This window comes from Callospermophilus lateralis, chromosome 16, assembly GCF_048772815.1.
Source record: "Callospermophilus lateralis isolate mCalLat2 chromosome 16, mCalLat2.hap1, whole genome shotgun sequence".
Lineage (NCBI taxonomy): Eukaryota > Metazoa > Chordata > Mammalia > Rodentia > Sciuridae > Callospermophilus > Callospermophilus lateralis.
The window spans coordinates 14,555,593-14,572,672 of NC_135320.1; the positions used below are offsets into that span (position 1 = coordinate 14,555,593).

The 17,080-nt window shown below is 32.8% G+C and overlaps 1 protein-coding gene across 2 annotated transcripts in view; it reads left to right on the forward strand.

Moving 5' to 3' along the window:
* Positions 1 to 17,080, forward strand: part of Sntg1 (syntrophin gamma 1) — a 317,747-nt gene that overhangs the window by 71,570 nt on the left and 229,097 nt on the right. For both annotated transcript variants that reach the window (XM_076836043.1, XM_076836044.1), the window contains exon 7: positions 15,533 to 15,635. In XM_076836043.1, coding sequence (XP_076692158.1) covers positions 15,533 to 15,635 — 103 coding nt within the window. The remainder of the gene's footprint in view (positions 1 to 15,532; positions 15,636 to 17,080) is intronic.

The following is a 17,080-nucleotide window of genomic DNA, read 5'->3' on the forward strand; positions in this document are numbered from 1 at the left end:
TGATTTTGTTAAAATAATCTTTCTTATGAAAATACACTGGGAGATAAAGTTCTTGGCTTTTATATTTTTTCTTCAAGATGTAATAGAGCTTGGTTGTTGGGGACCCTTGTGATCATCTGGCTTCTTGCCCTGAATGTGAAACTCCTCTGATACAAGTGTCTACAGTGCTTTTAAGGGTTCCAAACATGCAGTGTGTTGTGTGTTAATAGAAAAATGCTTTCTCTCCTGCCGAATTTAAAATGGGTTTTCTCAGTTCCTGTTTTCTGCCTTTTTCCCACTGGAGGGAAATTCGTGGCTTCTTATTTTTTTCTCATTCACACTTCCATACCTCTCCAAGGAGGGTCTGTTTCTCTGTTTCATAGGAGACCCCTGTGTAGCCATTGGGCCCAGGGAACATCCTTTTCCCCTGCTGTCTTCCATAGCAGTTGGTGGTGGGTTTCGGCTCTTGCAAATCTACACATTGCCTCACATTCCTCTAGTTAAGACAGCTGGATAAAATCACTGCATTTTGAATTCCTGAGTTGGTTTTCTATTGAGTAGACCCTGACAAATATTTACCTGTATTTCAAGTTTTCCTGGGCTCTTTAATGATTGCTGTTGCATTTTTTTTCAACATTCAGTAAATGTTAGCTGATTAGGAAAATAAATTAGACAAAGAAACAATATAAAAATCGACCCATTATTAACTGTCTAGTTTATGCAATAGAAAGACCTTACCGGAGGATAGACTACTGCTGAGTAGAATCACTTATTGAATGTCTTAAAGTATAATACTCATGCTTTACTTTTTAACTTATAAGACATTGTGTATCCTTCGATATAACATTTTTCGTAGTTCACTCCCACCCCTGGCCTCCTTCAGTCTATACAATTTTATGTTTATTCTGATTATAAAAGCTAAGCATTTTTTTTTTTTTCCTGAGCAGTGTGTCAACATGAGAATATTTAATTTGGGGAATGGCCTGGGATCAGATGTGCAGTCAACTTTGTAATGGATTGGGCCACTTTTACTTCTTTGCTGATGTACCTCAAAAAATATACAAGGGAGATATTTGTCAAAACCCATTGCAAAGTTGGAGCTGTAGTGATTGGTATACTGAAATTTATTTATTATTTATTAAGGGTGATATAAGCAGAGACATTTTAACAAGCTTCTAATATGTAACACCACAGGATTCAAGAAAATATATGGAAACAAACTAGCAGTTACCATTAAAATAGATAAGATACAATCTCCTAGCATGAATATGTTAACAACATAAAGAATGCACAATATTAATGATCTTTCAAGTTTTCCTGTCACATTGGCCTGATGGCAAAACTTTGTCAAACACAGCTTTGTATTCTTTACAAAATTATGTCTTGAAATCTCATTGGTGTTTTAATTTACATTTCTCTAATTGATAGAGATATTGAACATTTTTTTCATATATTTGTTGAACATTCATATTTCTTCTTTTGAAAAGTGTCTGTTCAGTTCCTTTGCCCATTTGTTAAATGGGCTCTTTGGGGTTTGTGGAGTTATTTATTTATTTATTGGTGTTAATTTTTTTGAGTTCTTTGTATATCCTGCAAATTAATGTCCTATATCAGCTGCAGGTGGCAAAGATTTTTCTCCCATTCTGTAGGCTCTTTATTCATGTGTCTCACCCCCGTTGGAATGGCAATTATCAAGAATACAATTAACAATAAATGTTGGTGAGGATGTGGAGAAAATTGTACACTCATCATTTTTGGTGGGACTAAAAATTGGCGCAACCACTCTGGAAAGCAGTATGAAGATTCCTCAAAAAACTAGAAATGGAATCATCATTTGACCCAGTTGTTCTACTCCTTGTTATATACCCAAAAGACTTAAAATCCTCAGGCTACAGTGATGCAGCCATATCAATGTTTATAGCAATTCAATTCACAATAACTAAGCTATGGAACCAACCTAGGTGCTTATCAACAGATGAATGTTTTTATATTACTTTTGAATAATATAGAAATCACAATATTCATCTATTTCCTTATCAGCTGCTGAAACAAGATTATGAATATATTTCCTGCTTACATCAAAGAAAGTTTCAAGGAGTGGTTTGGAAAAGGTCTAAGAATTCTGTTCCCGGTTTTTTCACAAAACAATATCAAAGAGTAGGCATGCTTTATTGCTCTTAATTGTTTCCTGTAAAATGCTATATTTGTTGCTATTAATCGGTTTTGTGGTTTCTGCACAGAAATGGAAGCGAGACAGTCAATTCCAGCAGTGAATGGAAACAGCACAGGTCCTAGATTTTCAACCCTGCATGTAACATGTTACGGATGTATTTATGCAGTCCCTGGTTTATGAAGCTGAGATAGGAACAGAGTCAGCAGAGTTGTAGTGATTTCCCAGTCCAGTGATCTGACAAATTGTTGCCCCAATCAAGCTGTCAAGATGTCTTTCTCATGCTTCCTCTTTCCTCTCACCAGGTTGTATTTGTGGAGTAGCTCTGTCCGGGGGGGCTTTGCAACCCTACGTTGCTATGGAGACCAGAGAAATATTAGACATAGAAGTGAAAACAGCTCCTTTTCTTCCTCTTATTAATAACAAACAAAACCCTTATCCTACTCAAAACTTCAAATATAACTAAGGCAGGTGGAGTAAGAACAAGGGAATTTTTAAAGACTCATGAGTCTTATGCCTTTAATACTCCATATGGGCTGGGAGCCCGGCTCTCTCATTCCCACCTACTCACCACCTGTTTTGTAAAGGCAATGTTTATGAGAATTACAACCAGTAGTTTCTTGAAATGCTGTTTTATTTGAAAGTATTATTTGTGAGTTCACACACTCTCCAGAACCCTCATTCTTTTAAAATGTCTAGCTGGATGTAAACTGTCTCAATCTTATGTTTCAAATGAATGACCTCAAGTCTTCCGAAATTGGCATTTACTTCATTTCCTTTACTTCCTTGTGACTACACCATTGCTGGAACGTCACACAAGATGCATAAATTGCAGGGGCCTCTGCTGAAATGCAATCATAGGACTTGAAGATTCTCATATTACTGGCAACAAACTGTGTTTAACATAGTATCATACTCTGCTTTTGGAGATTCCTTGGAATGAGATAATGATTGATTCGGTTTGAAGAGGAATGGGAATGAAAATGAAATCTGAGTCTGAAACCCAAAGGATTGCACATGAGAGTTCCTAAAGGGTTTGTCTGTTTTGTCATTTAGGAAGGGTCCTTTTGATGCTGTTGGATAACAAAAGTAGGGCTTAAAATAGAAAAGAGGACTAGAAAACAATATGAAGTCACAAAATAGAAAGGCAATGATTTTATAATTTGATAAAGGTCATCCTTAGCTATCCTCACTCATTTCCAAATAAAGAAGGAGGCATACCTGATTTCCAAATATATATTAAATTTTGAAGAATCACATAAAGTCCATGGATCTTGTATAATTCGATAAATATATTAATGGATTTTATAATTATTATATGTTTGACATTTCTGTGTATGACAGATTTCTTGGAAGACTGAAATTTAGAGTAATCACTGAATAATAGAATGGATTATCTTTTTCTTTAAATATTTAGCAACACATAAGAAAGACTATTTTCTTCCTATTTATTTAACACGATACATTTGGGACATGCACAGATATTTTTAAGTGTTTTTTGGATTACGGAGTTCCCAAAGAAACCATTGCTTTTCCATGGTGGCACAGCTGTGTTTCCCTGGGAAGACTTCAGTTCAATAGGAAGTTCTGGCACAGCCCACTCCACAGTGTCCCCAGGGTGCTGATTATGGTATCAGATTATGTGTGTTCACAGGGGATGAATTCAAACTTCAGAATAACATATTTAAATGACTCATACAATAGACTGAAATGACATTATATGACAGGGAGCAATGTAAGCAGTTCTAAAATATTTACTTCTTAGTTCTCTGTTTTGCAAACATTTTGTGATAATATGCATAAACAAATATTTAGCAACCATATTCTGCAGCTGTAAATCGAATGTGGGTGTGATAGTGTTTAGCTTTGTTTTTCAGTTCTTGGCAATTCATTATGCTTGAGATAATCTTATACAGAATTTTAATAAATAAGGAAAAAGTGTTGCTTTCTCTCTTCCTTCAACAATTCTACTTAACTCTGGTACCCTAATTATAAAATAGGCATTTATATAACTATGGATTTACACTTATGAATTAAAGGTAAATATGTGCTAAGTTATTTACATTAGATGCAGTTGTATCAAATATTATCAACTGTATGATAGTTTATTTCAACAGTTTGAATTTTGTTTGTAAGTAATGCTACGGGAATAATCATAAGTAACTATAAAGGATAAGTCAAAGAAGAGAAGAAAGTATTAAACTGGAATTCAAACCCAGAACCTAGAAGGGAGATCTACATCCTTAAGTTACATCTGTAAAGCTACATAGTAAATGGAAATATTGCAAGTCTTATGGAGATGTTCTCTTGGTTTTCTCTGTTCTCTATAAATAAGGAGATGAAGGTTGATATGTGCTGATTATCATCTCAAAATTGATATTAGAATAAAATGTGCTTTTTAAGAAACTATGTAATATTTTCTTTTGACTTATTTAAAAGAATTTTATCTAAAAATTTAACTGAAGTAAAACATAAAAATTGTCTATATTAACAAGGAACCATCTAACATTTTGATCTATGCAGACCTGGTAAAGTATTACACTTAAATATATACTTTTAAAATCATGCTGAGCATATTCATCTCCTGAAACATGTATCATTTCTTCATAGTGAAAACATTCCCTAATCTTTCTTCTTGCTTCTTGTACATAGTACCTGTTACCTGTAGTCATCCTACAGAGCAAAACTCCCCCAGAGCCCCTTATTCCTATAGAACTCTGTTAAGTGAAATAAGCCAGTCACAGAAAGACAGGTACAGCATGTTCTCACTCCTATATTGACTATCAAAAATTGATGCATAGAAATTGGGAGTAGCATATTGGTTACCAGAAGCTGGGGAGATGAGAGGAGGAGGGGAGTATTGGGAAGCATTGATCAGTGAGTACTAAGTTTCAGTTAGGTAGGAACATGGATGTCCTATTAACCTTTCTGGAAAGTAGGAGGGGAGAAGTCACTTACACATGGACATCTTGTCCACTCTGTCATGTATTGTCTGCTATATTGGAGCAAGTCACTTGGCTTTACAGTGTTTACAAGTACTCATTTGTAAAGTCAAATATAACTTTCATTTGTTTCACAGACTTTATTTTATAAAACTAAAGCTGTATTGTATTTAGGCACTTAGAGTAACTGTATAAGCTCTTATTTTTAATGATAATTAGTATATTGTGCTATTATTTATTTGAATAAATGTGAATGATCAACCATTCAATTGATTGTAAGACTTTTCACAGGAACAAATTTAACAAATCAAAAGAACATATTAGTTAGATAGTATGGTCTAATTGCCAGTAGAGAAAATATTGTTTTAAGAAAGTCTTGAATATTTTAACAATGTTGCATGTCATGTGGGTCGTTTTTATCTCTGAAAATGTACTGTTTAGGAACTTGTTGTGTATTTCAGTTCATTAAAGATGACAGCAGTATTCAAGAGAGGTAAATTGGAGCTTTGCCATCATAAAATGTATAATTTACATGTTGGGATAGTTTTGTTTCTACTGTTTCAAATAATCTTTATCAAAGATTATGTAAGAATGAAGCTAATTTTTCTTCATTGTTTTAATCCAGATAAGAGTGACATAGTAAATATTATCTTCTTCCTTGTTTTTGTTTTTGTTTTTGTTTTTATTTATTTATTTATTTAACCTTAGGAAGTTTTCAAACCATAGAAATTTTCTTTTAAGATCATTCAAAAGCATGATGTCAAGAGCTAATGGTGGCCTGGATAGGAGCTGCGTATAGAAAGTAGGCGCACTGACATACGCCTGTAATCCCAGTTGCTCTGGAGACTGAGTCAGGAGGATTACAAGTTTGAGGTCCATCTGAGCAATTTAGCAAGACCCTAAGTAACATAAAATACCTCTGGGTTCAATCCCTAGTGTCCCCCCCCAAAAAAAGAAGTTAAAACCAAACATAAACAGAAATCTACTTTATTCATATCTCTTAGAAAGAAGTCATTAACTCAGCAGAACATAAACAACAAGCAAAATTTGCAATATTTCCATTTACAATGTAGCTTTACAGATGTAACTTAAGGATGTAGATCTCTCTTCTTAGTTCTGCGTTTGAAGTCCATTTTAACACTTTCTTCTCTTCTTTGACTTATCCTTTATAGTTACTTATGATTATTCCTGTGGTATTACTTACATACAAAATTTTAATCTACTTGGATTTATTATCAGCACATTCTATAAAATTGTGCTGGTTTATTTTCTTCTGTAAGAATAATCAGATATGTTGGCAACATTCATAATCAGTTCTTTAAACACTAAATTTTAAAAAAAATCTCTTTTCATATATTTCAAGTATTTCTAGTTCACGTATGTTAAGATTTATTGGAGTTGTGCTCATTTCCAGTGATTTGTCTTCTCTAATATCAATAGGGTATCAATTTTATTATGTGACTTTATAGCATGCTCAGATATTGAAAGTTCGAATCTTCTATCCCTACAACTGTTCTTTTTCTAAGATTTTCTTGTGTGTGTTTGTGTGTGTGTGTGTTTGTGTGTGTATGGAAATGTTTTAAAACTTATTTATTCATTTAATTTGGCCTTACAGAACATTTCAATAAGTATGCAGCTTATGAGGGCAAGGAAGAAATTTTGTTTTCTGTTCTTTAAAGAATTTTAAAATTACTTCAAAGCAATCTATGCTTATTAGTTAAATCCCTAAGGATTTTGTACGGTTGATTTTCCATATTTCTTCTGGTGTTTACTATTGGAATTGGGAAAGGTAGTATTTTGGTTTTTTTTGCTATGCTGGGATTTTTGAAATTTAATTTTATTTTTCCTTTATGTTTATTCTTTGGGACCCAGGGATTGAACTCAAGGTCACCCAACCACTGAGCACATCCCCAGCCCTGGTTTGTGTTTTATTTATAGACAGGGTCTCACTGAGTTGCTTAGTGCTTCACTTTTGCTGAGGCTGGCTTTGAACTCATGATCCTCCTGTCTCAGCCTACAGAGCTGCTGGGATTACAGGCATGCACCACCATGCCGGGGCTGTGTTGGGGTTTCATCTCATGGCACTCCACAAGCAGGATGAACATGGTACCACTGGGCCACGGCCAAGTTCAGAAAAAGAGTATTTCATTTCTAGTATTGATTGAAGCAACTTCACCAAGTTACTTGGTTAATTTAACTGTTATTTAGTGGAGTCTATTAGATTTTTAAAAAATCATCCAGTGGTATTTTTAATAAAGAGAGATTATGTTAAATTCTCAATGGCTATAAAAGTGATTTTTTTATTTCATTGCTTTTTGTCAAAACTCATCAAAGATTATTGAAAAATCATGGGGATAGAGGGCATCTTCAGATAATACCTGATTTTAATCAGTATGGTTTTATCGTTTTAACCTCTAGGGCAGTTTTTATTTGTTTGAAATCAACTTTATTGAACTTATGTAACAAGGACTCACTATGAGCCAGGTGGCACCTGAGGCTAGTTTAAATACATCTCCTGGACAAGATAGAGCTTGCTGCCATTGGATAGCACAGGTTTCAAGGGCAGAGACAGACAAGGGCAGAAGAGAGGTTATATCTGCTGTAAGTAGATTACCTGTCAGCACAGGATGGGGCAGTTTGGGAGATGCTTATCTGCATGGAAAATGACAGATAAAGCAGGCAAGCAAAGAAAGAGGTATGTAGAGGGCTGTATTAATTAGGTTAGTGAGCAAAGAACTCACTGCTGAGATTTCTGAGCAAAGAATAGAGGGAGGTGAGAACAATACCAATGCAAGTGTTTACTTAAAGAGCATGCTGGGCTCAGCCCAAAGCAGGGAGCAGGCCAGTAGGTTGCTTCTATTCTCATTTCCTTAGCAGTTTTATTAGAAATTGTTGCTCAATTTGACCAAATGTCCTTCTAAAGTATTTTAAATATCTAGTGGAAATATATGTCTTTCACTTGTTGATGAAATACTGATAATAATTTTTGAAATTAATTTTATTGACAATAATTTCCAGATATTTTTAGGGTTTTCTGTTTAGAAATAAAACTATATATAATCATAGCACAATATTGTTTTTTTATTTTCTGGACTGAAAATGCTTATACTGTTTTTATAATATATATGTGTATATAGATATATGTGTATAGATGGATAGAGATGTAGATATTTATATATTCATTTATATATCATCATTATTATTTTCCACCCATTCATAAGCCAATGCATGAGAAAGGATCCATTTATTTGATGCATTCATGAGGTGGTTATTTTAGGGTAAATGAACAGTAAAGCACATTACAGTTTCTATTTAGTTTGTAAAGCAACTTGTCAAACTCAGTCCTCAGTGTCACGTTAAAGATCATGTACAGCCAAGATCCAGGACTTTAGGCAATAATGAACTGAGCTCCATGTTAAGGTAAAATGCTAGGTGACCATTCCCCTGAATGTCATCAGCGAAAAGCAATAGTTAATATTCTTCTCTTATTTCTCCTGACATCATGTGAGGCCAGTAATGAACATCCTTACAACCCTGCCTCTCACTATCTTACAGTCTCAGAAGATGTGTGTGTGTGTGTGTGCCCTGATGTGTGCTCCCTATTGTCCCAAGCAAAGCAGCCACACTCTCTTTCTCAACAAGTGAAAGCCATCCCAGCTCTGGTCCTCTTGTGACAACACACATGAATGGTGGCTAGTACCTAAATTCCTCTTTGAAAGCTTATAAAAATAGAATGGCCTCCCAGGAAACAGAAGAAAGAGTCAAGAACAACACAAGATTGTATGAGGTTTTCCTTTTTACCAGGAAGTAGAACATAAGAGCACCCAGTTTATAAACTGAGTTGTTAGATTTGTAATGAATTTAATATTAAACCCATAAATATCACTGATTCCATTTCCCTTTTCCATTCTGACTGACTGCTATCATTCACCAACCTCTGTTGTTTTGCTCAGGTACTTAACCTAAGGCAATTTGAGAGAATAACTATGCTAACTGGAATCATAAAAAGTGAATGAAAACAAAAAAAAAATGATAATGGGATTTGTTGATGCAGATTTCTGATTTTACAGGAAATATCTATTTTCAATCATTTATGTTGTATAAACTGTATTTTCAAACTTGACAATATTAGACTGATAGAAAGTGCTTTCAAAGCATAGGAGAAAACCTGAAAAGAAAATAATGCACACTATCTTAATTCTCTTCACTGAAAAGATTAATATCCCTACATCAATTAAGAAAAGAATATGAGCCAGGGGCTCAAAACAGACAAATACCTATATGTCCGTGGCTTTTTATTTCAATGCAAAATCTGTCCATGGTGAGATTTTATAGATTTTTAAAGTTCTTAAGTTTCTCAGTTATACTTGAACAGAATTTCAAGGTTGAAGCACAAATGTAAAGATATAAAAGAGGACAGTTGTCCATTACTATTTCTTAGGTACTCAAATGAACTTACACATGTCATATTTGCACTTATTTTTAACCCTACATATTATTTATTGCACACTTTTAATATGAGCATTTGGTTGCTTTATTCCACTTCCTCCTATATTTCACTTTGTCAAAATTCTCCAGTCAGTTATGTACTATTGATGATATCAATGTTGTGTTTATACTATCATGTCAGTGCAAATCCATAAGAAAAAATAACAAGGTCAAACTAAGCCAAAAAAAAGAAATCAAAATTGGACTTTGAGTGTGTCTTGAATTTATATAAAAATAAAGCATAAATAATATTGTTATTGAATATAGCAAATCATGACATAAAATATTCCTCTATTGATTTAACTATTCACATTAAATTTGTTTGTTAATATTAACAAAATCTTATATTTTCATATCAATTTTGTGCCTTATATTCTACAGTGAGCTCTCTTAATGACCCAATTATATCCTATATAATAATGTCTATAAGTTCTTAAACATTTCCTATCCTTAAAATACTGATATTTCTGCATAATTACAATTTCCTTTTTTTCCCAATTCTATTACATATTATTTTCTTTCTTGTTGATTGCATTAAGACCAGAAAAATATTAAGGAAAAAAGGGAATAATTGACATTTTTACCTCATTGTTAACTCAGAGATAAATTATTCAATAATTCACCATTAACAATGATATTTAAGTTTTTTTGTAGATATCCTTTGAATATGTAGGATAATAGTGTGTGTACTCAGTTTTCTAAAAGGTTTTATCAACTTTCTTTTATATCTATGAAAATTATTGCATAATTTTCTATATTTTCTTTTTACTTTTAATAAGGTGAAATACTTTTATTTTTTTGCATTGTTTAAAAATATTTTGTGTTGACATAGCCACTCATATTGGAATGCAATTTATATTCAATAAACTGTACATGCTTTAAAAAGTACACAATTTGACAGTTTGATATAGCTGGGTATACATGTACATATATGTGCGTGTTTGTTATCACTTACATGTAAAACTTTACTGAGATTTATTCTCAGCTCATTATCTAAAAGTCAACAGCATAGTCAAGATCAAATTTTCATTTACCTACCATTTTATTTTGCCACCTTATGATTCTTTCATTTCTTCCTTTCTTCCCTTTAGTGAGATAACTAATTTGCTTTGTAACACTATAAGTTAGTGTGCATTTTCTACCATTTTATATAAATAAAATTGCATTATGGGGAGTATTTTACCTGACTTCTTTTACTCAGTATAATTATTTTATACTCTTTCCTATTCTTTCAGTTTATAGTTAAATCAATAGTACATTTCTGTTTCTTCTTATTGTTGAATAATGTTCTGTTATAAAAGTATCCTCTGTCTCTTTATCCATTCACCTTTTGATGGAAATTTAAGATGTCTGCAGTTTCTGAGGATTGCAAATGCAGCTACTATGAGCATTAGTGAAAAAAAAAAAATATTTGTAAAGATTTAAGCTTTCATTGCACTTGGCAAATTTCTGAAAATAAATGTGCTGGATCCTTTAGTAGTTTTACATATCAATGCCTTGAAACTTCCAAGGTCTTTTCTAAAGTTGTGCATTTTATATTACCATGAGCAACACCTGAGATTCCTAGTTCCTCCACTACCTTGCCCAAGCCTGGTATCTTAGGCATTTATAATTTAGACATTTCAGAAGAATTAGAGTGGTATCTCACTGCTGTTTTAATTTTCAGTTTCCTGAATTCTAATCATGTCAATCATATTTTTATGCACTCATTTGCCATCAATATAAGTTTCTTAGGGACATACATGCTTAAGAATTTTGCCTAAGTCTTCCTGGATCATTTGCTTTATTATTGATTTTTGAGAATTCTTTATATAATTTATCAGATAAAGATCCATTTCCTCATAGCTTGTAGCTCCCTTGAGAGTGTCTTTCATACAACAGAATGGTTAAGATTTTATGACTTCCAATTTACTCATTTCTTCTTTTGTGGGTTGTTTATGTGTAATAATTAAGAAATCTTTTTCTACTGTACTGTCACAAAGATTTTCTTCAAAGTTCACTTCTAGGGATTCTATAATTTTACGTTTTATATTTATATCTCTCATTCACTTTAATGTAGTTTTATTTTAGTATGTAGTTTGAGGTACAGGTTGAAATTCTGTTTTTTTTTTCCTTTTATTTTTAATGATTACGCCTGAGATTCCCAAAGCACTGTTGATTGGGAAGATTGTTCTTTGACTTTTGTTGAAAATTGTTTTTTTAAAAAATTTTTGTTTGTGCCTGTTTCTGGACACTCTTCAAATTTCATCTGTCTCTCCTTTTTGACAATTTCACATGGCTTGATACTTTGTATAATTTCTGAAATCAAGTAATGTTAACAATTGTTAAGAACAAAACTTTTCAGAGATGGTGTATTCTATATTTCTTGAATTTTTACATGATTTTAGAATACAGTTGTCAATTTCTGCAGAAAAGTGCTGCCTTCCCATTGGAATTGCCCTTATCCTACCAGTATTGAGTTCTCTGGTGCACTTACTTACAAATTTTAAAATTACTCTTAGAAATGATCAGGAGATTTACATGTATAGAACTTCATAACTTTTGTTATGTTAATACATAAGTATTTTGTATTTTGTTCTTTTTATAAATGGTGCTAGTTTTTAAGTAAGAAATTCTGATAGCTAAGACACAGAAAAATACCTGTTATTTGTATATTTATCTCATACCCTGCTGTGTTGCTAAAAATAATTATTATCACTTATTAGATTTAGTACTTTCACCCCCTGAATTGTCTATATAAATGATCATGTCATCTGGAGATAAAGATTTTTGTTTTGGAGGTGTGGGGGGAGCCTTGGGTTGTGGCTCAGTGGTAGAGCACTCACCTAGCATGTGCAGGGCCCTGGATTCAATCCTCAGCACCACATAAAAATAAATAAAATAAAAGGATTGTGTCCAACTGCAACTAAAAAATAAATATTAAAAAAAAAGATTTTTGTTTCTTCTTTTTGAATCTGGGTACTTATTCCCTCATCCTAGAATAGTACTCAATTAAAATTTTGACGAAAGGTGGTTACTATGGATATTCTTTTATTTTTTCTTAACCCAGGGATTTAAGGCTCTCACTCTTATACCATTTATAATGATGTTATTATTTTTATAGGTCTCCTATACCAATTTGGGAAAATTATTTTCTACTATCATTATTTTCTGTGTTTATTACAAACTTCTTAAGACTGTGGGCTCATGTTTATGTCCCCATTTGAGAATTTTTCAGTTATTGTTTACATATTTTTACAGTCTTAATATTTCTTTCTCATCTCCCTTTTGATATAAACTTTGTATGTTTTGCTCTTATCATGTGGGTTGCTGAATCTATGGTTTCTTAAAATCTATATCATCTCTGCTGTTCATTTTGGGTAAATTCTACTGATATCCTCATCTTCATTAGCTCTATCCTTCCTCATCTCTATTTTTGAGCTAATACAGAAATTATTTTATTATGTTATGTTTATTATGTTATTCGGTCTCAGATCTATAATTTCCAGTTGGATCTTTGTTATAACTTGAAATTTCTTTGCTGGGATTTTGTAATTTTTCATTTAAAAATTATTTAAAAGATTTGTATTTCCTCTGTGAAACATTTTCATTAGGATTTCATTAAAATTCTTGTCAGACATGTAGGTAGACTTACATTTTGGTCTCCCTGGCTGTTTATACCAACTGTGCCTTTGCCCAGATTTGTTGAATATGACTGTCCATTGGGGTGGACATACAGGTGAGACCACACCTGCCATTCTCTCCTAACTAGGAAACTCAACTCATATGTGACTAAAACTATAGATGTAGAGATTTTTGAGTACTCTGCTGTCAGTACATTTAGCAGGTGAATTATTTCTTTTATCAACTTTAAATTCACAGTGGATATAGGCATCCATTGAATCTCAATTTCACTTGCAGCTGGAGAAAAAATAGTATTTTCATAGGTTTTTCAATTTCCTCTCACTTCTTAGAATTACCATCATTCTTACATTTCATTTGAAGATTATGTCGTATATACTCTTAAACAAATATCCAACTGTTCCACATATATTTGAGTATGATCATACAAATTGTGGTAAGTTTTCATTTGAATTACTGTCTTTGGAATAGAAGAAGGTCTTAGTTATATAAACATAGTTTTCATGTCAAAATTGCTAGGGAAAAAATATAGAATCAGATATCACAAATTACTTTGTATTAATTAAAAGGGAAATTCTCCCCTTTTAGTATTGCTGATACAACAATGATTTATGTTAGATAAATTAAATTCACATAATAGTCATATTGAAAACAATTTTTTGTCAGAAAATTCCAACATGTGATTTACCTCAATGTTGTTAGTTGATTATCTTTTCTCTTTCAAATTGATATTTTCAAAGTGATACTCCTGGTTGACACATGATTTTTATTGCATTTTTGCCAATTTGTTTATCATGATAGGCAACTATGTGTCTCAATGGTTTTCTTTTTTAGCAAGAATTAATTGCTTCACAAAGAGTTTTGTGCTCTATGGTTCCATTTACAATGCACATTTTGTTTTTTGTGGTGCTTGGCATCGAACCCAGTCTTACACATACTAGATAAGTGCTCTACCACTGAGTCTCACTCTCGTATCTGTGATATGAATTCTACACCATGTTCAAGGCTATTTCTATGGCTGAGATCCCATGCTGTTGTTGTCCAAGGAAGTGGAAAGAGTTTTTCCAGGTTGAGTGTCCTGGTACCACTAATTAGGTAAAGGAATGCTTTCTTATTGGTGGTGACCAAGAGCATTTCCATGTCAGTGCCTGTTGTGGTGAGTTGTCCCTCGCCAGTGAGGAAGTTGGGGGGAGCATTAACATGGGGTTTCCCTCTTAGACTCTATCCACCAATATGGGATCCCTGTGTGAAGGGAACAAGTGGCTTCCCTCACCACACACTTGTGATAAAAAACTTGCCAGTGTTCCTGGTCATACAGTGCCTCTAAGTAGGGAAGTATTTTCTGACCAAGTAGGAAGTTCCAAGTAGGAAGGAGTTTTTCTATGTTTCATAACAAGTTATATTTGCATGTTTATGAACTGATTCTTCACTAACTATTCTTATTGTTCCCCTTAGTTTACATGAGCATATAAAATTACAGTTTTATATATATAAAACTGTAATTTATATTTATATTTTATATATATATATAACTGTAATTTATATATATAAAACTGTAATTTTAAATGCTCATGTATATATATATATATGAATGTATGTTGCTACAAATAACTCTCCTACATCTTAATCTTCCTTGAATTTTTAATTTTACACTGATAACATTTTTTGTGCTTTCATTTTGGGAGAAATTGACGTTCTTTTAACTGGTATAACTAGACCTTTTCATTCTATAATTCATAAAATACTCCAGGTTTACAGGGAAAAGAGCAGGTTTAATGATGAAATAGGAAAATAATGCCTATTTTTTTTTAAACAGTTTAACTGAATTGGTGTGATTTTGTTTAATTTGAATTAGTGCTTTGGTCAATATCTTCAGCATCTTTTTTTTTTTCTTATATTTGCAAAGCTTAGCCAATATTCTGGATAATCTGTGCCCAATAATTACTAAATTAATAAACAATGACTTGAACATTACATCTGTCTTTGTGTAGCTTCATGACATATTGCCTAGTTTTTCCAGATTGAGTGTCCTGGTACCACTAATTAGGCAAAGGTAGTTTAGACCATAAGCCCCAGAAGACCTCAATAAATGTGAATGGAAGTGCACATTGTATATGAAAAGGAGACCACCTGGAAAAACAGTGAGGATGAACAGCAAAGGCTGTATTATTACAATGTAGAGTCATTGATTCCCTCTGATTTCAAAAAACTGTTTCTGACCAATAAAGAGAGATAGGAGGTAGAAAAGACAACCAATAATTTCAATGTTTTGTAATCATATAAAATTATCAAAATAATGATAAATGTTCATTTTAATTCTTTTTATTTTTAGGTTCAGGTTCTTCGAAATGCTGGAGAAGAAGTGACTCTAACTGTTTCATTTTTAAAAAGAGCACCCGCCTTCCTTAAACTCCCATTGAATGAAGACTGTGCATGTAAGCACTTTTAGAGAATGGATAAAATATTCACATGATCACATTCATTTTATAAAGCACTATCTTCTGACCAATAATTGGCAACTATTGGTCTGAATATTAGGATGACTACCTAAATATTGACATTTTAATCATAAGGTGTTCTACTAAGGCTTATTACCTTGCATGCACAAGGCCCTGGGTTCAATCCCCAGCACCAAAAAAAAAAAAAAAAAGGCAAATGTTATTTTGTTTCAGAGTATTCAACACAGTTCTTTTACAACCTGTAATTGAAGAAACATTGTTTGTTTCAATATCATAACAAACATCATTTTGCATTTTGTATTTGTATTGAATTTTATTCAGAATATTTGATAAATACATTTTACTTAGCTGAGAAATGATGCACTTAGTTAAGTAGGAATTTACACATAAGCTGTCCTGAAAAAAAGTAGAAAGTTTGAAGGAAGGATTTTCCTTTGTGGAAATGTAATAATTTAAATAAGAGTTACTTCAAAAAAATCTTTATCAGATATATTTTTTCTCTTTTTAAATTTTTTCCAATTAGTTTTACATGACATCAGAATGCATTTCAACTCATTGTACACAAATGGACCACAACTTCTCATTTCTCTGTTATATAAGATGTAGAGTCACATGATTTATGTAGTCATATATATACATATGTAATATGAGGGTGATAATGTTCCTTTTATTCCAACATCCTTCCCCTCCCCTTACTCCCCTCTGCCCAATCCAAAGTTTCTCCATTCTTCCCTAGCATGCCCCTCCACCTCTGCTCCATTATGGATCAACATCTGCATGTCAGAGAACACATTTGGCCTTTGGTTTTGGGGATTGGCTTATTTCGCTTAGCCTGATATTCTCCAGCTCCGTCCATTTACCTACAAATGCCATAATTTTCTTCTTATTTAAGCCTGTATAATATTCCATTGTTTATATGTACCATATTTCCTTTATCCATTTATCTGTTGAAAGACATCTAGATTGGTTCCATAGTTAGCAATTGTGAATTGAGCTGCTATAAACACTGATGCGGCTACATCACTGTAGTATACTGATTTATTTTAATTTTTTTTTATTTTTAGTCCTTTGGATATATACTGAGGAGTGGGATAGCTAGGTCAAATGGTGGCTCCATCCCAAGTTTTCTAAGGAATCTCCATACTGCTTTCCAGAGTGGATGTACCAATTCACAGTCCCACCAGTAATGTTTGAGTGCACCTTTCCCCCCACATCCTCACCAACACTTATTGTTGCTTGTATCCTTGATAGTTCCCATTATAACTGGAATGAGATTAAATCTTAAAGTAATTTTGATTTGCATTTCTCTAATTGCTAGAGACGTTGAACACTTTTTCTTATGTTTCTTGATCGATCTTTTTTTTCTTCTTCTGTGAAGTGTCTGTTCAGTTCCTTAGTCCATTTATTGATTGGGTTGTTTG